At 43.2% G+C, this 23,392-nt stretch overlaps 1 protein-coding gene across 2 annotated transcripts in view; it reads right to left on the bottom strand.

The window, feature by feature from the left end:
- Positions 1-23,088, bottom strand: part of paxip1 (PAX interacting (with transcription-activation domain) protein 1) — a 34,158-nt gene extending 11,070 nt beyond the window's left edge. The window contains exons 1-9 of one of the 2 annotated variants that reach the window (XM_086270747.1): positions 22,885-23,088; positions 20,719-20,853; positions 20,452-20,495; positions 20,114-20,177; positions 19,846-19,956; positions 19,574-19,649; positions 18,729-19,250; positions 13,427-13,536; positions 6,251-6,887 (exon numbers count right to left, since the gene is read on the bottom strand). In XM_086270747.1, the coding sequence (XP_086126873.1) occupies positions 6,251-6,887; positions 13,427-13,536; positions 18,729-19,250; positions 19,574-19,649; positions 19,846-19,956; positions 20,114-20,177; positions 20,452-20,495; positions 20,719-20,853; positions 22,885-22,965 (1,780 nt within the window). In that variant the 5' untranslated portion in view covers positions 22,966-23,088. Of the gene's footprint in view, positions 1-6,250; positions 6,987-13,426; positions 13,537-18,728; positions 19,251-19,573; positions 19,650-19,845; positions 19,957-20,113; positions 20,178-20,451; positions 20,496-20,718; positions 20,854-22,884 lie in introns of both variants that reach the window. The other variant, XM_086270746.1, reaches the window with a different exon arrangement.
- Between the last annotated feature and the right edge of the window lie 304 nt (positions 23,089-23,392).

The following is a 23,392-nucleotide window of genomic DNA, read 5'->3' as shown; positions in this document are numbered from 1 at the left end:
CGCCCGGTCCCGGCCCAAGAACTACGTCTCTTCCTCCTCACCTCGCGGGGGATGTTAGCTTGCTCGGCGGTAGGCAGGGCAACGGAGGCTCCAAGGGCTAACAGCTGATCCCTGCTGTAAACAATGGGAGGTCGGACCTCCGAGCGCTCTCCGGACAAAGACGCCGTAAAAATGTAATAAAGAACACGATAGAATTCTGAGCTCCATTGTGGGGGGAAACAAAAACAAACACAAAACAACAGAGAAACATATATTAAAGAGAAAAAAGGACTGTCAGCTCGGAGCTGCTGATACTGGCTGCCAGCTCGGAGCGGCGCCGGAAGTACTGTAACAGACGTCTCCAAAAACATCGGAGAACTTTTTGCAAATATGTGGTGTCTTGATAAACCGAGCAGATATTTGAAGTTTACACAGCTACATTCTCACCTGAAAATATGTCAAAAGTTTATTTTGTGACCCAGAAACAGTCATAAGAGTAATATTCAAACTAAGTAGCCGCCGCCATTGTTGGAAACTGGAATTGGCTGGACCGCGCTATGAATTCTGGGATAGGTTGGGCCACGAAGGATACGCCCGACCCATTCTTCAAACCTGGGGAAATGAAGGACGCATTATTCCGCCGCATTTAGGGGAGTCTTCGAATTTGGACAGGCTTTGCCGCGTCGCTGTAACGTAATCGGCCTACAAATGCAGCCTCCGAAGGATGCAGCCACTAAATTTGGACACAGCTATGAAAGCGGACACTAGCGCTGGGCCATTTCATACCGTTCACGGTAATAGTATAATGTTGGGCAACGATAAGAAAATGAAATATTGCGATAGAATATGGGTAAAACGTGCATGCACAGTGCCTTTGTTTTCATACGCACATGGTGAAAAAAGCATGGCGGTGACACAGAATGAGAAGAGCGAAAGCGGATCGTTGAATGAAACAGATGAACCAGAACTGGTTTGTAAAAATGCTGCAGCTTCAGTGGTGTGGAATTGGTTTAGCTTTCGTCCGTCAGATACAACCGAACACTATTTTTGGTAGAGCATGCTAGCGGGCCGTCGTTATTACCGTGTTGTTTGGAAAATACGGCGCACTTAAAATCAATCCTTTGATTTTTCTGAAAGTCGACAGAGCCCCTTATAATCCCGTGTGCCTTATGTATGAACTCTGGTTGTGTTTACTGACCTCGAAACGATTTTATGTACACGGCGCTCAAAAATCTGTCAAATGTTTCAGTACGACTTTGCTAAGCTACGAAGCCGCACCGCTTGATGGATTGTCGGAGCATTACGGCTATCATAGGCGGAGCCTCGCGGAGTGATACGTACTGTGCTTCAACATAATATTACCGTACTGTGTGTGTATAACCCTCTTTAAGTTTTGTGGATATTATACATGGTTATGCTGAGGATACGTCGGCCAGTTTCCACTGGAAATGCCTTTTGGTTAAACTGTCAGCAAGGAATTTGCACTGTTAAAGTTTATATAACTTTAATGCATACAGTGGGGCAAAAAAGTATTTAGTCAGCCACCGATTGTGCAAGTTCCCCCACTTAAAATGATGACAGAGGTCAGTAATTTGCACCAGAGGTACACTTCAACTGTGAGAGACAGAATGTGGAAAAAAAAAAATCCATGAATCCACATGGTAGGATTTGTAAAGAATTTATTCGTAAATTAGGGTGGAAAATAAGTATTTGGTCACCTCAAACAAGGAAAATCTCTGGCTCTCACAGACCTGTAACGTCTCTGTAAGAAGCTTTTCTGTCCCCCACTCATTACCTGTATGAATGGCACCTGTTTGAACTCATCATCTGTATAAAAGACACCTGTCCACAGCCTCAAACAGTCAGACTCCAAACTCCGCCATGGCCAAGACCAAAGAGCTTTCGAAGGACACCAGGAAAAGTATTGTAGACCTGCACCAGACTGGGAAGAGTGAATCTACAATAGGCAAGCAGCTTGGTGTGAAAAAATCAACTGTGGGAGCAATCATCAGAAAATGGAAGACATACAAGACCACTGATAATCTCCCTCGATCTGGGGCTCCACGCAAGATCTCATCCCGTGGGGTCAAAATGATCACGAGAACGGTGAGCAAAGATCCCAGAACCACACGGGGGGACCTGGTGAATGACCTGCAGAGAGCTGGGACCAAAGTAACTGAGGTCACCATCAGTAACACACTACAACGGCAGGGAATCAAATCCCGCAGTGCCAGACGTGTTCCGCTGCTGAAGCCAGTGCATGTCCAGGCCCGTCTGAAGTTTGCCAGAGAGCACATGGATGATACAGCAGAGGATTGGGAGAATGTCATGTGGTCAGATGAAACCAAAGTAGAACTTTTTGGTATAATCTCAACTCGTCGTGTTTGGAGGAAGAAGAATACTGAGTTGCATCCCAAGAACACCATACCTACTGTGAAGCATGGGGGTGGAAACATCATGCTATGGGGCTGTTTTTCTGCCAAGGGGACAGGACGACTGATCCGTGTTAAGGACAGAATGAATGGGGCCATGTATCGTGAGATTTTGAGCCAAAACCTCCTTCCATCAGTGAGAACTTTGAAGATGAAACGAGGCTGGGTCTTCCAACATGACAATGATCCAAAACACACCGCCCGGGCAACAAAGGAGTGGCTCCGTAAGAAGCATTTGAAAGTCCTGGAGTGGCCTAGCCAGTCTCCAGACCTCAACCCCATAGAAAATCTGTGGCGGGAGTTGAAAGTCCGTGTTGCTCGGCGACAGCCCCAAAACATCACTGCTCTCGAGAAGATCTGCATGGAGGAATGGGCCAAAATACCAGCTACTGTGTGTGCAAACCTGGTAAAGACCTATAGTAAACGTTTGACCTCTGTTATTGCCAACAAAGGTTATGTTACAAAGTATTGAGTTGTATTTTTGTTATTGACCAAATACTTATTTTCCACCCTGATTTACGAATAAATTCTTTACAAATCCTACCATGTGGATTCATGGATTTTTTTTTCACATTCTGTCTCTCACAGTTGAAGTGTACCTCTGGTGCAAATTACTGACCTCTGTCATCATTTTAGGTGGGGGAACTTGCACAATCGGTGGCTGACTAAATACTTTTTTGCCCCACTGTAAATAAAAAGCAGCTGCTTGTTTAAGAGAAAATACATTGATGGGTTTTTTTGCACTAATAAAGTTGTGGAGTTGTAAAGTATTTTGTCTCGTGTCAATTATATCGTCAGTTATATCGTTATCGTAAATTTTCAAATGTATATCGTGATAAATATTTTTGGTCATATCGCCCTGCTCTACCGCACACAGCTTCTTCTTCAGGGTTCGGGGTCCAGCTTGCATCTCTGGACATGCAGTGCTGCCATCTTCTGTTTTAGTCCGCTATTACACTCTTAAATCCTGCTACTTATTCCTGCACCTTTTGGGATCTTACAAAGCTTCAAACGACGCGTCGACTATTAAATTAGTCGTCGCCGATTCGTAATCGTAACTAGTCGACTAATCGTGGCAGTCTTACTTGCAGGTGAACTCAGAGAAGTCCGAAACAGTAATTATTGCTCCCGACAGCGAAATATCTGTAATCAAACAGCATCTTGGTTCTCTTGGCTCCTCTGTTCAGCCGAGCCTCAGGTACCTCAGTGTTATTTTTTGAGTCTACCATATCCCTAGAGCAACACTCTCGACAGATAATTAGGAACTGCCTCTTTCAGCTAAAAAATATATATATATTTATGAACCCTGTTGTCTAAATCTGAATTGGAAATAGTTAATCATGCTTTTATTTCATCTCGCTTATTGCAACAGCCTTTTTCTTTGTTTGAGAATGCTGCTGCAAAGCTCTTAACAAAGACACGAAAAAGAGAGCTGGTTTTATTCTCATTACACTGGTTTCCAGTACGTTTTAGAATTCGTTAAAAAAAAAAAAAATCTTAGTACTGACTTTCAAAGCTCTGAGTCGTGACGCTCCTGCCTACATCTCTGACATCATCATCTCAAAGGCTAATCAAAATCAGTCTTTTAGAGCGGCGGCCCCGAAGACGTGGAATGCTTTGCCTCCATCTTTACATCGCCTTGATTATATTCATTCTTTTAACTCATTCACTGCCAGCCATTGGCAGTGAATGAGTTAAACCCATTGACTCATTCACTGCCATTGACGGCTATAGACGTCAATGGCAGTGAATGAGTTAAACAAAAGCTAAAGACTCATTTATTTAGACTGGCTTTAATTAGATTTGTGCTAAATGATCGATTGGGTTGTTTTTGCACATCTGTTTTATATTATTGTGAAGCATTTTGTGGTTCTTATCCTGTGAAGAATGCTATATAAATTATTACTATTATTAATTATTATCACTATTATACGTGACACTCATTCTGTCAGGCCCTTAAACAAGCCCACCACAAAGAACCTGAAGCATCTCTAGCTGAGTCTAAGCAATTTAGATGTTGTTATAGCAGAGAGCAGAGCAAGTATGGAAAATCATTGTACTAAATTTCCTGAAGACTGCAGCAGCTTCTGGTAGAGCATGCAGCTACTTTATTGAGGGCCTAATAAAATTATATTTGGCTCATTTCAAGCCATCACATCGAAATAAAAACTTTATGGGCCAAAGTTTGGGTATAGACAATGATTGTACCAAAGCAGTTGTTCCCTCACAGCAAGAAGGTTCCGAGTTTGAATCCACCACTGAATCTGTGTGGGTTCTTTCCAGGTACTCCAGCTCCTCCCACAGTCCTGAGATGTGCACCTTAAGGCCCTTCACATGCACTGTGCTCACCGCTAACTAGAGCGAAGGACCCAAAATCATCATTTATTGGATGAAGGTGTACAATTTCTCAGTTTAAACATTTGTCATGTTATTTGTTTTGTTGTGAATAAAAAAAAAATGGCTCATGTGATTTCAAAGTGTTTCAAATTAAAAGAAAGTCCCAACTTTTCTGGAATTTGTATTCATTTTTAGTAAACTCTGGCTCTCTTTTGTTTTCGGTTTCTCCCCTCACCCCCAGCCGTGGCAGATACCTCCCTGAGCCTAGTTCTGCCAGAATTTCTTCCTGTTCAAACGGTGTTCTTCCTTCCCACTGTTGCCAAGTGCTTGCTTAAAAGGTGTTCTTTAACTGTTGGGTCTTTTCTCTGTATTATTGTGGGGTCTTTACAATATAAAGTGCCTTGACGCAACTGCACAATATAAATTAAATTCCACTGAATTGAATTAAACTGAAAAAAGATAAATTTAATAAAATAGCCCATTCACCCCTCTTAAGAACCTGAAATTTTCTCTTACCATAGAAATGAATCAGGATCTATAATTTGTGAAAGATGCATCAAAAATCAAAAGTCTGAGTAAAAATTATTAAAAAAAACAAAACAAAACTAAAACCAAACTGTCCTGTACAAACTTAATATGATTAAAAGTCCAAAAAACAATTAGTGAATATCTGAATGGTATATAGTTGTGGTAAATGGACGGATTCTTATATAGTGATTTTCTATTCTCCCGGAGCGCTTTATACTACATGCCACATTCACACAAGCATTCCCTTCTATGCTTTTAATTGTTTACTAACTAAAATTCAAACAACATTGTTCAAACCCTGGGGAGCCAGGGATCAAACCACTAACCTTCCGATCAGTAGATGACCTGCTCTACCTCCCGAGCTACAGCCACCCCAGTTGTGTTACACAATGATGCAACAATAGACACTTAGAATTTCACATCAAAGTTTTCTAAGTCACAAAAATGAACAAAATGCTATTTTAACTCTTATAACTTGGAAAACATGTGTATACTTTTCATATTCAAGGCCCACGTTTTGGACGTGCACATTGCCCTGCAGCAGTCTTACAACTGTACTGATATTAAAAACGTAACAATCTAGCATATTCATAAATTATTCAAATTCTTGCACTATTACTACTAATCCCTTTTTCATTGCTCTTAATTGTTTGACATTTCTTTTTACGACAATAAATTATTCCCGTACCTTTAAATGTTTTGATCTTTTAAACTGTAACTTCAGATTCAGACACACTCCTACAGGGCAGTAGGTCTAAACAAAATTATTTTTTCTCTGTTGTAATTTCTCAGTCATTTAATTTTCACACTTTTCCATGTGTGGAAAAAAGGTCTGAACGTGGATGGTTGGGTTGAAAATGATTTTTTTTTTAATGTGATGATTTAAATACAATGAGGGAAGCTTCACTCTGGCCTTCTTTAGTTCTAGCAGTATAAATGTGACCCTAGCCCACAGTAATCAAGACTTCACTCACTTTCTTGGCCCGGCTCGTGTCCAAACAGCTGGGAGACGTGAGGAGGCTGCTGGAGCGGTGGCTGCAGCATAGCTGTCTGCTGCTGCTGCACGGCCTGCTGGTTCTGATGCTGGTTCTGCAAATGCTGCTTTTGTTGCATCTGATGGTGCTGTTGCATGAAGTGCTGCTGCTGCTGTTGTAGATGCTGTTGGTGCATCTGCTGTTGATTCTGCTGTAACATCTGCATTCTTTGCTGCTGCTGCAACTGCTGCAGCTGTTGTTGCAGCAGCTGTTGCTGCTGCAACTGCTGTAGTCCAGGCCGTAAGGGCTGCTGAGGTCGCAGCTGCTGCTGGGAGAACACATGCTGCTGCTGTTGCTGGGAAAACATCTGCTGTTGGTGCATTTGTTGCTGCTGCTGCTGTTGTAGGAACTGCTGCTGCTGTAGAGGCAACTGTGGGAACCCTTGTTGTTGAGCAGCCTGTGGCTGTTGTTGTGGGTGGTGTTGTAGCTGCATCATCTGTTGTTGCTGCTGAAGGTGCATCATGGGGTGCTGTGGTTGCTGTGATAACTGCTGATGTTGCTGAGCGGCCTGGTTTGACTGCTGCTGTTGTAGTAATTGCTGCTGCTCGGCTGTCAGGGGCTGACTGGTCAGTTTGGCCTGATTGAAGAGAAGAACATTGGTGCTGTTCAGGGTCTGAGCATGACTCTGATTCGTCTGCTGCTCCAGTGGCTTTGTTTGATTAGCAGGCTGGATAATCTACAAAAGAGATGATCAAATGAAATGAGAAAATGAGAATTTGCTGGGGGAACAGCAAATTGAGGATGTTTTCAAAAGGAAAAGGCATGAGGAGCACATCTGGAAACATGCCCGCTGTAAGAAACAACCCAAGGAGCATGAGCCCCTAGTGTCAGGTTGTCTAGAGTCAGACTTTCCACACAACTTTGTGTTCTCCAGAAGCCTGTCATTCACTGACAGTCTCTTGGACAAACTGGCGACTGTGTTTGTCTGACGCAGATCAAAACATTTATTTCAATTTTATTTAAACAACGCCAAATCACAACAGCAGTCACCTCCAGAAAAATGAGGTGAAGTACCTTCATCTTGGCTGACCTGCTTGCTGCTTATCTGAGACAGCTCAGAGCTCCTATTGTTCCTGTGTCTTTATAGTTTGTTTAGTCGCAAAACTTATTTCCAAAAATCTTGTTTATTTTTATTCTCCGATTTAAAGACAGTTGTATGAGATTAAGTCTCTTCTTTTTACTTTGTCTTGATGATAACATAACCAGTGTTGGGCAAGTTACTTTGAAAAAGTAATTATTTATAGTTACTAGTTACTTCTTCAAAAAAGTAACTAAGTTAGTAACTAATCCCGTGTGCCTTATGTATGAACTCTGGTTGTGTTTACTGACCTCGAAACGATTTTATGTGCACGGCGCTCGAAAATCTGTCAAATGTTTCAGTACGACTTTGCTGAGCTACGAAGCCGCACCGCTTGATGGATTGTTGGAGCTTTACGGCTATCGTAGGCGGAGCCTCGCGAAGTGATACGTACTCTGCTTCAACATAATATTACCGTACTGTGTGTGTATAAGCTCTTTTTAGGTTTTGTGGATATTCTACATGGTTATGCTGAGGATATGTCGGCCAGTTTCCACTGGAAATGCCTTTTGGGTAAACTGTCAGCGAGGAATTTGCACTGTTACGTTTTTATATAACTTTAATGCACATAAAATAAAAAACAGCTGCTTGTTTAAGAGAAAATACATTGATGGTTTTTTGCACTAATAAAGTTGTGGAGTTGTAAAGTATTTTGTCTAGTGTCAATTATATCGTCAGTTATATCGTTATCGCAAATTTTCAAATGTATATAGAGTGATAAATATTTTTGGTCATATCGCCCTGCTCTAGCTGCAGGTCTGACAGCAGCAGGTGTGTCACTCCTCCTGTTTTTACCTGGAGACAGCAGTCACCTCATTGTTCTGACACACAACACAAAACTATAAAAGTTAGTATTTATCCTCCAGCTAACATAGCTGTGTCACTAGCGACCACGTAGCACATCATTATATACCAGCTAGCCAAACTTCAGTAACCCTACAAATGTCCCTGCTGTTTACTTTCCTGTCTTCACTTATGTCGGAAATGATAGCAGAGCTGTACGTCTTAACTCAGGGCTCTAGACTAACTTTTTGCCATGGGCGTACCGGTACGCCTAACTTTAAAAAGTTAGGCGTACCGGCACAAAAGTTAGGCGCACACAAATTTTATAATAATTTATATAATATAATGTGTTTTTCTGGATACACTGTGCTTTTTCAGCATTCAAAGATTGATGACACCGTGTCAGAGCACTGGCTATGATTTTCAGAAGGATCAGGCCTTAACTTAACAGAAAAGTTAGCAATAGTTCTTTTCCTATTACAGCTACATCCACTTCTGTCGTGCCTAGGCTGCTCACTAGGGCTGGGTATCATCACTGATTTCTATAATCCATTCGATTCCGGTTTTCAAAGTCCCGATTCGATTCAACTTAGCCTCAGACAGTCAGATATATTATAATTCTGATCATTTATCAGTACTGACTTCATCAGAATTGTGAACATCACAGCAGATGCCTTTGTGTGAAAGTAACTGAGAATAAAACACAGAAAAACATGAAGGAGATTTTCCTGGTTTGGCTTTTTATAGCAGATAACCTTAAAAATATTCTACAATGTTCTGCATATAAAGTTTAAATTTCTTCAGTATTGAACAACAGAAAAAAAATGTCCGAGGTCATTTAAGTGAAAAAAGAAAAAGAAAAGAAAAAGACAGCAGCCGACAGCGCTGTAAACAACACAGAGAGCGAGAGCTAGCTGTGCATGAAGTGTGATTTTAATAGTCGTGGAAGCAAAACAGCAAAATTCATGACGACATTGATCAAATGTGACGCGCAGTTTGCTGCTTCTTTTGCTGCTTCTTTTGCTGCTGGCTCGGTGAATTTTGGTTGGAGAGACAAAACCTGCAGCTCAGAATCAGCGCAAAAAGACGTAATCACAGCGCGGACCCGACGCATCAGAACCGCTAATCTCCAACAGCGTGTCCGTCTACGGGCCGTCGGGTGAGAAAGCCGAGAAAGACAAAGTTGATTCTGAAGCGTCGGTCCGTTCTGTGTTTATGTCTTTGCGTGGAATCAGTGTACCTGCTCTCGTTTGCTGTTTGGTTGTTGTTGAAATGGTTTTGTGAGCTTTAATCTGAGAATCTGGCGTTTCTGGCAAAACAAAGTTATATTTAAAAGTCGATTCAGGATTTAATGAATCGATATCGCTTTATTCAAGCTACTCACCTCCCACTTCCACCTGCACTTTCAACTGGACCATGGCCAATCAGAGAGGTCCCGCCCCTGACTATCTCTGATTGGTTTAGTCCACGATAGGGGCAAAATGTGTGTCTGTTGTTGACCACAGGGAAGGTTGCAGGTTTGTTTTTGTTTTTTTGCTACCGGAACAGTTGGTCGCACAGGTGCAACCAAATATATTTTTTTAGTCGCACCACTGAAAAATTTGGTCGCATTTGCGACCAAATTGGTCGCACTCTAGAGCCCTGTAACTTGTTTCATAAATCCCTCAGTCAGAACATGGTATATTATATTTAGATGCAAACTAGCGAGCCAACTTCCTGCTAACTTCTAACTCCGTTAAATTTCATAAATTCCGTTTTCATGGATGTTAAACCTAATTGTTACACCTGGTAGAGCAGAACGCTGATCATTTTATTACAGATGAAAGGATTTAGACAGTTTTTAACTGTCAGTGATGCCGCAGTGATCGTTGAACTTACGGACCTGCAGCAGAGTTTGGGCCCAGGCACGGCTAATGACGTCAGATTTAAAGACCGGATTGTTTATTATGACCCTGGTTTTACGTGGCCTATCAACACAATTTAAAAACTGGTACATATCACCTTGTTGCTTTGTGATCTTGAAGTGGTCATGTGATTGGCTTACCACGACTACTTTATTCTTCCTCAGTCAAACGGCAGCACTCCTGCCATTGTTTTGCCCCCTGAGCTCCAGGTGTTGTGCCAAAAAGTTATTGTTTCCCGCGGGAGCGCGCAGCTGCTTTAAAGCTGTAGCGCCCAGATTACTTACAGCTACTTCCGTGCAACTGATATAAGGTGCGGTAAGCTGAACACAGCTTCAACTGTCCGTTGAAAAACAGTAACGCGACCGCATTTTCTTGTTAGTAACGGTAACGGCGTTGTAACGATAGAAATAGTAATTAGTTAGATTACTTGTTACTGAAAAAGTAATGGGGTTATTCCCATCACTGAACATAACTATTTATACATGTACATGACATGATTACAGCCTCTACATAAAAAGACTTGGTCACCATCCCCCAATGGTATGTAAGCCTTATGTCACCGTAACATATTTCAAACCAAATATTACAAGTGCAGCTGAAGATCTGAATGAAAAACTAACAAAGCGGGATTTATAGTCCAGCAGAGGTTGAGTTTATAGTCTGCTCTGCTGCAGTCAGACCATCTGTCTGCAGAGAGCTCTGCTGTCGTTGGAGGCAGTGTACAATACATGCATTCCAGTCTGTGGACAACTCTTGCTTGCGCTGTAGTTAGTCTGTCAGCCAGCCACAAAGAACAGTGAAAATCCAAAGAGTAGAAGTGAAACTGAATGTGCGCTTCATGCTTGATTTTTTTTAATGTTTTTTAACACTGCATGCTCCTAACTGTTCTGCCCATTCAAGACCTGAAGTCTTTATTGGATCATAAGGTGATTGCGGGGCACATAGAAGAAGCTGCCTTTCCACTGATTTCTACACCAGTGATTCTCAACGGGTGGGTTGCAACCCAAAAGTGTGTTTTTTTGTATTGTCATACTGTGATATTATGATCTACCATCTCAGATTCAAACCGCACAATATTTTCATTCACCAAATTTCAGAATCTGAAAATCTGGGTCACGGCTTATCGTTAAGAGGTGATGGTGGTGCGTCCTGAAGCCAGACAAGTTGAGAACAATTAGATTTGGAAGCCAAGTTCAACTTATACATACAGAATTTGGTCAGAAGTGTGTTACCCGTATTGGCCACTAGTAAAAATGCCTACAGCCAGCTTAGAACCCCCGTTAACCTAATGTGCATGTAGATTAGAAGACACACAGGCTCTTCTTCTGATTTTTGTTTCCGTCTGTATTTTAATGTAGTGCTACTCATTCGGACTACATCCAGCAAACTTCGAGCTACGCGGGCAGGAACAGCTGTGACTGGAAATGCTATATGCAGCTGTGTTGTTGGGATTTAGGGAGTGCTAGATTTGCTTCTCATTCTATTTGATAGAACATTCATTTTTTTGTATCGGTTGATCAGATTAACCGTGGGAAGTCACATCACGATTGAGATTCAAATGTGAGTTGACGTGTGCAGTCTCATGGAGCATCCATCGACTCAGCATAACTCACCACCCAAGACACAGTGAATATCTCAATGAAATCTTCTACGCACCCTGTGCTCCCACTTTGCAGTACTATCCAAATATTCCATCTATGCTGTTCTAACAACTGTACAACTCTTAAGGTTCACGGCCCTGTCTGTAATAGCTACTGCCCGCGCTCTTACTTTCTTCAACAGCATGTGTGTCACTGTCGCAGTGCAAAAGTAATGATTGAAAATGTGAAACTAGAGCTGGGCGATATGAGATTTTTTCATATCACGATATGTTTTTTTCATTTCAGGCGATAACGATATCTATCACGATATAAGCCAAATAACTATATTTGTAAGATTTAAATGTGCCGTTGCTCACAAGTAAAATGTGAAATAATCAGCAGCTTGTTTTTATTTAAATATTTATTTCCCATAATAAGTTCAACAGGGTAGATGTATTTAAGGAACATGAGACTTTTTCAGATAAATAAAGGCAAATATTGCAAACTACACAAAAGGCAGCCGCTAAAGCGTTTAAGTTTCAAAATAGAACAAACGAAACAGACTAAATTGTCAATTCCACTTAGAAACAAAATATTAATTCTAAAAATAAATCTTAGTTTGTTTTACAGAAGAACAGACAAAACTGACTAACTTTTGTCAATATCAAATAAACTGAGAACTAAAAGGAAATTCTCAATCTCTCCTTGTTGTATAGCTTAGCTTTTCAAACACTTTTAACAGTTACTTTAGTCTGACAAAAGCCGAATGACGAATTAGCGCTTCCAGTCAGAGACTGAGGCTACGTCCACACGTACACGGGTATTTTTGAAAACGGAGATTTTCCGTTTTCGTTTTAAAAAATAATCCCGTCCACATATAAAGGCAGAAATGAAGGAAAACGCTGCTATGAACATGCCAAAGCAGCAGGTGGCGCTAGATTCCTAACCGTGCAGAAATGTTGGCCAATCAGAAGTCTAGAAGCCTCGGTGGGAAAAAGTAAACAAAGCTGCGGCATAGAAGCAGAACCGAGTCGTAAGTGTGGAGGGACAGTAACTGTGTGTATATGTAAGCATTTAAACACTGCAGAGAGTAGAATTAACAGTATTGTAGAAATTCATTTCACCGAAACAATAACGTGGCGCACAGTGTGACGCATGCACCAGTTTATTGTATTTCCAGACTTGCTTTCGGCACAATTTACAGTGCACGCTACTCTGTTTTTTGTCAGACTTGAAATAGCCGAAATACCTTCACACTACGGAACTTCTATGGCTCTTCCGTTCGACAATCTCTCCGGCATTGGAACCATTATCTGTTTTCTCTTCGGTCACGCTCGGTTGATTTTTCTAGTCGGCACACTCATTTCCTCCATTACGCGCTGGCTCCATTACCCGCTGGCTGCTTCCCAAACAAACACACGTGCGGCTTGGCACTTGTGCTGTATGTAACAAGTCACGCGACGTGACGCTGCGGCTGTGATTGGTTCGGCTCTGCGCTACTTAATTTGGATTGGCTGACCTTTTTTTTTTTTTTTTTTTTTTTTTTGAGGACAAGAGCTGCGAGGTCTATCGCGATAGCTTAATTTCTCTATCGAGTAAAAGTTATATCGCGATACATATCGTTATCGTTCTATCGCCCAGCTCTATGTGAAACAGAACCAATAAACACAGAAAACAAATAACCACTCAAAGCACACTCCTTTAGCATCGTTTCCTTTCTAGCCAATGTGAGAAGTGCTGGTGCTCAGTGGAAGCAGGCTGTGTTTCTTACATGAACGCTGGCTGCTCGATTGGCAGGCTGCATGTCGGAGTTGTTGGTGATGTTGCGGAGCGTTCTAACAGCCGGGCTCCACCCTGACATGCTCTCTGGAACAGATACACCTGAAGAGGCGAGAGAAGTAGCATCTTCATCATATTGCATCAGGAGTAACAAAACAGAAATCATACAATTTAATACATTGTGCTCAAAGAAAAAGATCATTAGAATGTCCTGGGCATTTTTCACTTTTATTGGACAGTGCAGAACTGAAGAGTGCAGAACTGAAGAGTGCAGAACTGAAGAGGGACTCATGACGGGGGACATGGACCCGTACAAAGCCGCGTCATATAACGTGCGGAGGGCGGTGAAAGAGGCGAAGCAGCGCTACGGGAGGAAACTAGAGTCACAACTCCAACAGAGTGACTCTAGGAGCCTGTGGCGGGGACTAAGGACAATAACGGACTATAAAGCACCAACAACCGGTATGACGAACGCGGCCGTGACTCTGGCAGACGAGCTGAACACTTTCTATGCTCGCTTCGAGGCTGCAGCTAAGGACTCCAACAATGCTAGTGTTAGCGGCGCTAACGGCTGCAGACAGGAAGATACTGCCAGCACCGGAAACGTGCTCGTCATCTCCGAGCATGAAGTAAGGAGAGCCTTCAAGAGAGTGAACACCAGGAAAGCAGCAGGACCAGACGGCATCCCAGGTCGTATCCTAAGAGACTGCGCATACCAGCTAGCTCCTGTGTTCACTGAGATATTCAACATCTCTTTATCTCAGTCGGTGATCCCCACATGCTTCAAAGAGTCCATCATTGTTCCTGTCCCGAAGAAACCCCACCCTGCTTCTCTCAATGACTATCGCCCTGTAGCCCTCACCTCAGTAGTGATGAAGTGCTTTGAACGCCTGGTCAGAGACTTCATCATTTCTTCACTACCAGACACACTGGACCCACTACAGTTCGCTTACCGTCCAAATCGTTCCACAGACGATGCCATCTCTCATCTCCTCCACACATCACTCACTCACTTGGACACTAGAAGGGGGAATTATGTTAAAATGCTCTTCATAGACTACAGCTCTGCATTTAACACCATAATTCCCTCCACACTCACCACCAAGCTGGAGCATCTGGGACTCAGCTCAATATGTGTCTGTGGATCTCCAACTTCCTAACTGGCAGACCACAGGCAGTAAGGATGGGCGGACATGTCTCAGCCTCCACCACTCTCAGCACTGGAGCCCCCCAGGGGTGTGTTCTGAGCCCCCTGCTGTACTCTTTGTACACATATGACTGTGTGGCCACTACCAGCTCCACCACCATCATCAAGTTTGCTGACGACACCGTCGTGGTGGGCCTGATCTCTGATAACAACGAGACGGCCTACCTGAAGGAGATTAGGAATCTGGAGAACTGGTGCCAGAGGAACAACCTCCTTCTAAACGTCAGTAAGACAAAGGAGCTGATAGTGGACTTCAGCACTAAGCAGGGGAGGAACTACCAGACCCCTGTCATCAACGAGTGCCCAGTGGAGAGAGTGGACAGCTTCAAATACCTCGGAGTTCACATCACGCAGGACCTGTCATGGTCCTGTCACATCAACACCGTGGTGAAAAAGGCCCGACAGCGTCTCTACCACCTCAGACGCTTGAGAGACTTCCAACTGCCCTCCGAGGTGCTCAGGAACTTTTACTCGTGCACCATAGAGAGCATCCTGACGGGAAACATCTTAACCTGGTTCGGGAACAGCACCATGCAGGACAGACGAGCTCTACAGAGGGTTGTGCGGTCAGCTGAGCGCACCATCCGCTCCGAGCTCCCTGACCTGCACTCAATCTACAGCAGGTGGTGCCGGACCAAGGCCAGGAAGATGGTGAAGGACCTCAGCCATCCCAACAACAGACTGTTCTCTCTGTTGAGGTCAGGAAAGCGATTCCGCTCCCTGAAGACCAACACAGAGAGACTGAGGAGGAGCTTCTTCCCGCAGGCGATACGGTCTCTCAATCACACCACCACACAGTACTGACCCACACATATGGTTCTTACACACACACTGGACTTTCTGGACATTGTTTCACTTCATTACTTAAATCATGCTGCTGTTATTGTGTATATGCTGCTGTTATTGTGTATATATTTATTTATATTTCTTCATACATTCTTATATAGTTCTATATTGTGTATTTTGTTGTACAGTTATTTTATTTTCAACTTTATATATTTTATCTTATTCTTCCCAGTTAAATTTACCCTTCATTCTAATTTGTGTTGTACAGTTATTTCATTTTTAACCTTAATTTATATTTTATTCCTTCCTAGTTAAATTTACCCTTTTTAATTTTTCATATTTATTTCCTATCTTATTCATAGCCTTTTCCTTTTTTGTTTTCTTTAGGTCACGAGCAGTTGTCCAAGCATTTCACTACATATCGTACTGTGTATGACTGTGTACGTGACAAATAAAATTTGAATTTGAATTTGAGTAGACTGGAAAGAGAGAGAGAGTGTGTGTTTGTGTGTGTGTGAGAGAGAACGTACATGTAAACAAAATCTAAACAACACTGAGTTTGGCTCTGCTGGCTGCTCTCCCAGCGCACTAAGTCCTGTGAGCTCACTGTACTCACCTCAGCATCAGCGAATTTTCTATGTTTTCAGACATATATGTCTAAGTTTTATTTAGAGAAATGCTCAGTGACCGACTGCAGTTTTCTTGGCTAATTCCGACTTGCAATTTCTTTCCAAGGGTGACCTGCTGAATCTCCTAGTACCGTATTTTCACGACCATAAGGCGCACTGTACTAAAAGGCGCAGTCTCAGTTATGTGTGCCATTACTGTATTTAACACACACATAAGGCGCACTGGATCATAGGGCGCATACAAGTACCGTATGCGTATTTAAAAATAAAGCGGGAGCAAACCTGAGTTCGGTACCTTACTCACATTTTTATTACCGGTAATCGTCATCATCAACAACACACAAGCATACAAGTGTGCGTATTTAAAAATAAAGCAGGAGCAAAACGAAGTTTGGTACTCACATTTTTATCATCAATCAAACCCATCGAAGTCCTCATCCTCTGTGTCTGAATTGAACAGCTGCGCTAAATCTCCATCAAACATGCCAGGTTCACTTTCTTCACTGTCAGAGTCACTTTCCGTGCCGTGCGGCTCCTCGGAAATGATGCCGGCTTTTGCGAAAGCTCGAACAACAGTGCCAGCAGGCATGTTAGCCCAAGCATCTACAATCCATTCGCAAATTGTGGCGTAACTCGCCCGGCGCTGCCTTCCACTCTTGGTGAAACTGGTCTCCATCGGTCATCCATCGCTCCCAGGCCGCTCGGAGCCTTACTTTGAACGGCCGGTTCACACCGATGCCCGGCGGTTGGAGTTCCTTTGTCAGGCCTCCCTCCCGGAATGACAGCAAGCTCACAGTTCATTTGTTTCACTAGTTTTTTTCACATCGGCTGTGAGATGGGCACGCATAGAGTCACAGATCAACAGCGATGGTGATGCGTGGAAAAAACCACCTGGTCTCCTTACATACACCTCCCTCAGCCACTCTTTCATCATTTCCTCATCCATCCAGCCCTTTTCATTTGCCTTAATGATGATTTCTGCTGGAAACTTCTCTTTAGGCAAAGTCTTTCGCTTAAAAATCACCATAGGCGGCAGTTTCTGTCCATTAGCATGGCAGCCAAGCACAACAGTGACAGAAGACTTTTCATACCCCGTTGTGCGTATCGCTACCGTGCTGGTCCCCTTCTTCTCTACAGTGTGACTCACCGGGATGTCAAAAGTGAGCGGCACCTCGTCCATGTTTGTGATGTGGCTGGGCTGGATGTTTTTGTCGCCGATGTGTTTGCTGCAGTAGGAGCGGAAGATGGCCAGCTTTTCCTTATAATCCGCTGGAAGTTGCTGCGCTACCGTAGTCCTGGTTCGGATGGAAAAATGGCACCGTTTCATAAAAAGTGAAAGTGAAACTGCTTTTAGCCGAATGGTGACCATCGAAACGCTTCTCCCGCTCGTTCTTTGCTCGATGATCCACCGCTCGAGTCTTTCCTCCAACTCGGGCCACCTCGCCTTATGTCCGCGGAAACTCAGCTGCGTTTTGACCTGCCGGAGCTCGTTTTCTAGCTTCCTCCATTTGCGAACCATCGATTCGTTAATCTTAAATTCTCTCGCCGCTGCTCGATTTCCATGTTCCTCCGCGTAGCTGATGGCCTTCAGTTTAAACTGTGCTTCATAAGCGTGTCTCTTTGCCATTTTCAGGGTTGCGCCCACACTTCACCCTTTAGCGTTCTCATGGTGTTCTCTACTACGTCCTCCTTACAACACACAGGGCGCACTGCGCTATAGGGCGCGCCGTACTTTTTGAAGAAAATCTAAGACTTTTAAGTGCGCCTTATGGTCGTGAAAATACGGTACTTGGATGGGAGACTGCCTGGGAATACCAGGTGCAGTAAGCTTGGGCTTTTTGTAGCTCAGGAGGTAAGATAGATGATAGAAAGCGCTGAGATGGTAAAATCATAGAAAAGGTTCTTGTGTGAATGGGTGAATGAGGCAAGTGCGTGAGTATTTTGAGTGTTCAAGTAAAGTAGAAAAGTGATACATAAGAACCAGTCCATTTACAAACAAACAAAAAACGCAACTTTTCTTCAATGCAAAACATTATTTTCATAATAAAAGAAATTCTTATACTTTAAACTGCACTCATTTATAGGACCTATTCTCAGTGAAACAACTGAATATGCAGTGCTTTGGGCAGCACCGTATACACCTCTCTGCAAACAATTTCCTGCTAATGATTGGCAACACCCATTCACAGAATACGCACTTTTCCCCATCAACGTGTGGTTGCCAGGAATCCCTGACGGGTCCAGCACGAATGGAGTTTTAGGAATCGATTCCATAGCGGCTGCCACCAGCTTCTAACCACCACTAACTGACTTGTCAGGGAGGACTGGTTTTCCCTGTGACTGGTGGTTACCAGGTCGCCACAAAGCAAATCTTTAGGCCCAAATCATTAATTGCTGCCTTGAGGAGACTGTTGTTGTGATTTGGTGTTACAAGTGAAACTGAATTAACCTGATTTATATGAGCCAGAGGTCTCTCACTTTACAGCTGTTTATGTTGGCACAAATCCAATGCTCTCTCTGTTGCGCACATGATGCATTATAGTGGCTTAACAGTGTTGCATTCATTTTTGTTTCCACAAATACTTCCCATACTATCTGACATTTCTCAACACACAGTGTGCAAGAGAATCTAATGCAGGCCTGAGCAGCAAACGAAGCTTTTAAAAACCTACCTTGCTGTGCGGAGTGAGCGATGGCGGCAGCAGCGGAGCGAGCCTCTGCAGGCACGGCACCGCCACTACCGGGCACAGGAGGCACATTCGCACATAGGTTGATCAGCCCACTGCCTGTGGACGACACTGGGTCTTTGATGCCGGGTGGCCCACTCCGACGCCTGGCTGTACCGGTTGTAATAGGGGGAGCTGGGGTGACCACCTCAGCCGGCGTCCAGTTGAGGTTGGTGCCCTCCTTCTCTGTGGAAGAGTCGTCGTCAGAATCATCAAACATCCGTTCGCTGCGGCGCTCGGGTTTGCGTGGAGAGGTCGGGGAGACAGAATTCAGTCTTTTGGGTCCCGGTCGTCTGCGGGGGCTGGACTCCTCATCTGATGAGCCACCACTGGACAGCCGGGATCGCTGGGGGCTGTAGCTTCCATCAGAATGACGGTTGTATGACTCTGCTTCACTCTCCTCCTCTTCCTCTGGCTCCACATATGTGAGTCTGGGGTGATAGAGTGCCTCCTCCTTCCTGGCTTTATCTTTAAATGGTGAAGAGAGGGACAGGTTATTACAGATCTTCTGTCTGACAATGATTACTAGCAGCTCCATTATTGGTCAGAATTTATACATTATTAAAGTTGAATAAGGAAAATGAACTGATACAGGCATACACTTTCTTTTTGCAACAAAAATAGTGAAAATGCCCGTTTCTCAGTAATTTAGTCCAAAACCAAAGATATTCAGTTGAACATACAATGTTAAACAGAAAAATACAGTTTGAAGAATTGATAATTAACAACTTGCCTTTAAGAGAACAACAACTTGATAAAACGCATCATTAGACTGCCTGCACTGATGTTACCTTTAACAGAATCTGTGATCCAGTCAGGGGTGACAATCTTGATGCCGGAGTGCTTCAGGGCACACTCAAATTTAGCCTGGAGACAAATATATATATGTATATGCAATCAAACACCATCTGTAGTGAAAACAAATAAGTGAACCTATGAAAAAGTCAGATATGACTTTGTGCCAAGAAGAAAGTAGCCGCTAACACCGTATCAGCACCGATGGCAAAGAATGAACTGTGGCAAAAAGCTAGTTTAGACTCAGCTCCATGGAGCGCACACTCACCCCTTTAGGTTCCTTCAATACTAAATGAGTGACCTTCTTGTTTAGGTTAAGCTGGCATTCTCCTCCATAAAAGGTTATGTAAGCCCACAGAGCATTGAGATCATCAGGAAGCTGCGTACAAACACAACAAACAAGCTTCACATTTTTCAGAGTGCAATAACACCAAACACACACACCTGATAGTAAGCCCTCTCTCACACACACACACACACACACACACACACACACACACACACACACACACACACACACACACACACACACTTACTCTGGGAAGACAAGCTGTGACACCAAAGAATATCTGCCCCGATTCTGGCGAGAAGCCAGTAACTCTGTGGCGTTCTTGGTTATGGAAAAAGTAAGAAAGGGAGAAGCCACTGTTATTTGACAATTTGTTATTACCAACGTGGTTACATCAGTCTGTAGGAACAGACTGAGGTTTAAAAAAAGGATTTGACCATTAGCTGATGCTCACATTGATGTGAACTGTTTTTGTTTTTCATAGGTCTAGTTATTACCCTTCAGTACCAATCAATGAATTAATATAGATTTATGTATTGGCAAACAGCAGTCTGAGCTGCGCTGGTCTGGACAGTGGAAGGATACGGTAACAGGTCTCCACATCGGACCGACAGAATGACCCAGGATGGCTGAAAAACATGAGCAGAACTGTAAGTCAAAGGCTGACAGCGTGTCTGTAAGCTGCTGGTACAGATTCAACCAGAATGCATAAATGATCAGGCAGAAAAAATACTGCTGTATGACAACTTTATGGCAGAGGAGCTAGAGCTGTCTCAAAAGTTATGCTGTTACAGAATCAAGTGAGAAACAGAAAAACTTGGAGTAGTGAGTATGTTGTAACACAACCCTTACCTTGACAACAGGAAGGTCAAAAACCTCTCTTGACTCGCCCACCTCAGGGTTGTCCCCATCCTCTGCAATGATGTGAGTGGCCAGAGCATTGTAGGACACCTCCTTTGCTTTTCCTGCTTTTAGCAGCTGCACCACCTGGAGTACGAGCACAGAATTCCAGTTACATCAATTTAACTAACTAACACAGACGCTGTGGGAGCCACAAGTTCACAAAGTTATTTTGAACTAAATAGGTCAGAAGGATAAATACAAATACTGACATTCTTAATAAACTGTAGATGCTCTGAGCACAGTGTTTCCAACTAAAGTCTTGTGCAAGTATATCTTGTGATTTCTTTATCATCCATGTGAGAGTATCAGTGATTATGAAAGCTCAGTTGCTGCTAACCAGAGAGCTTTGATCTAGTGTTTCTCTGAAGGCAGGCTGCTGTTGTTGGCTTCCTCAGTGTCAGTCAGCAGTCTCAGCTCACTCTCAGTCAGACAGGTGGAAACTCCTACATCTCTGACTGCAAAGAGACTAAGTGGACACTTGGTTTTATTGTAGCTCACCTTTGTTGCTTAGCAGAACAAGTACTGCCAGCTAAGTCCAAGACCTTAAAGTCTATCCACACCAGCTTTGGACAATGTCCACGTTATGAAAACTGAAGACTAATAGTCATCATTCTTTGGAGGAGGAGCACAGAGTCTGAGAGACAACTTCAAACTACCTTCACCCAGGCACCGATTCAGGGCAACCTCCAACATTTTAATGAGGAAGTCTTATTGGCAAAGGAGCATTGTTTAAGCTGACGCTTGTGGCAACTATCTGGCAGCGTGAGCACTTATCTGAGAAGGCCCATCCCTGACAAACAAAATTATGACTAGTGGATTTCAAAGGCTGTAATGCTTCAATTAAACTTTGCATCAAAGATTTGAGACATTTCATTTATATCTTGATGCCTATTTTTATCACTGGAACCATTTCCACACATTCTGATCAGGACATGATCCCTTAAGAGACAGCAGTGTCAGATCTGTTGCTGGCAGACCAAAAACCTTGCTGGTTTATGGTGTAAATGTCAGCATATTATCGTGACTGTAAATGTGTACAAAAATATAATCGTTCAATGCAATGTTCAAGACTAAACCGCCGTTAAAGCCCCTTCTCACTGGCTGAAAATTGGCCTGTCACATCCCTTAACCTGGACTGCATGAAGCACTAACAACTGATCATTTAAGAGATGAAGAAGCCCTGTGCTCCACCCAAATCTAGTGTTAATAACAGCATGTTTGATAATAATATTACAATTATTACCTGTGTGCCTTAACAGACAAAGACGGAGCTGGTTACTGTCATTTTTTCAGTGACTGATATAACAAAAACTGAAATACTTTTTTTTTGGATTTATTTTTCATCTCTCCCACCGTGCACGACTGCATTCTAAAGGAAGACACGGCACTGTCCACCACACCTCTCTGCTCCGAATAAGTGTAACTCAGCCTTTAACCGCAGCCAGACTTCAACACGACCCACCAGCTTTTAGAATGTGAGGTTTAGCTTGGAGCAATCCCAATAAGACATCAATCCACGAGAAGACTGTAAATGATAATTGTATTGTTTGTTCTCGGTGCAGACTCAAAGCGTCTGGATAATGCCATTTGACAAGAAGGACAGCTCTTTACCACAGGTGTTCAGTACCAACGAGTGGAATTGTGGACACATGCGCAGTAATGGGCGAATAACTGAGCAAGATGCTGACAGTCATAGGTTGATGAAAAGTAACACAATACACCGGCAGTGCAGCGTTTCACTGCTTATCAGAAGTTCCAAGCAATATTACTGAGGCTAATCGTTTAGAAAATAATGCTAACAAGCGGCAGCAGCAAGCCTTAGCCTCACAAACCGCAAGCTAGGAGCTAGCAGCTAACATGCAAAACTCGCAGCTAGTGCTAAAGGGCTGCGTGAAAGTGCAGTTTGAAGGAGCTTCTGCACAAATTATTCAGTGAGCGAGCGTCACTTGAAAGTCTCAAGCACCGTTACGTGGCCTGACAGAGGTTAGCTAAAGACAGCTCGAATACTTAGCTACTACTTAGCTTCTCTTGCATCACCTGCTTTAGAGTCAATGACTTTAGCTAGTTAGCACAGGCTACCAACTTGGCTAAAGCTGCTAACGTCCAGAATCTCACCTTTTGGTCAATATCCCCAACCACGTAGAATTTGACATCTTTGAAAAGCTCATCGGAAACCTTGATCTCTTCTTCAGACATGACTGGCCATGAAGGTCACGGCACTGTATGATTCAAAAACAGCCAGAAGCTCAAAGTGGAAAGTGTCTGCGCTGCAGCAGCTGATTACAGAACACCGGACACACACTAGCGCCAAATCGCTTAGCGCGCCTTGGACTGCAGCATTATGTGCTTGCTGAGGGGGGTCTGTCGCAAATCAACACTAATGTATTCAGTCGCTTTGTTTTTCATAACTCTCTAAACATTGCATCGCTAAATGTAGTTTATCGTAAATATTACTGGGGTAAAAGAACCCATATAACAGAATAACGGCGACGGGAATTTACAAATATGTTTTCAAATAGACACATAACCCCCTGTGACGTAAAGGTTATTGTTTTGATCTAAACGTGTAACCAGATTATCTCAAACAGACTGAGCTGGGTTCATTTGACTTTAGGGCAAATGC

This window comes from Aulonocara sp. 'chitande type north' Nkhata Bay, linkage group LG18 (genome assembly GCF_057382095.1).
Source record: "Aulonocara sp. 'chitande type north' Nkhata Bay isolate Kocher_YH1m ecotype deep benthic linkage group LG18, A_spYH_male_GT1.1, whole genome shotgun sequence".
Taxonomy (NCBI): Eukaryota; Metazoa; Chordata; class Actinopteri; order Cichliformes; family Cichlidae; genus Aulonocara; species Aulonocara sp. 'chitande type north' Nkhata Bay.
This window is presented reverse-complemented; position numbering and strand designations above follow the sequence as displayed.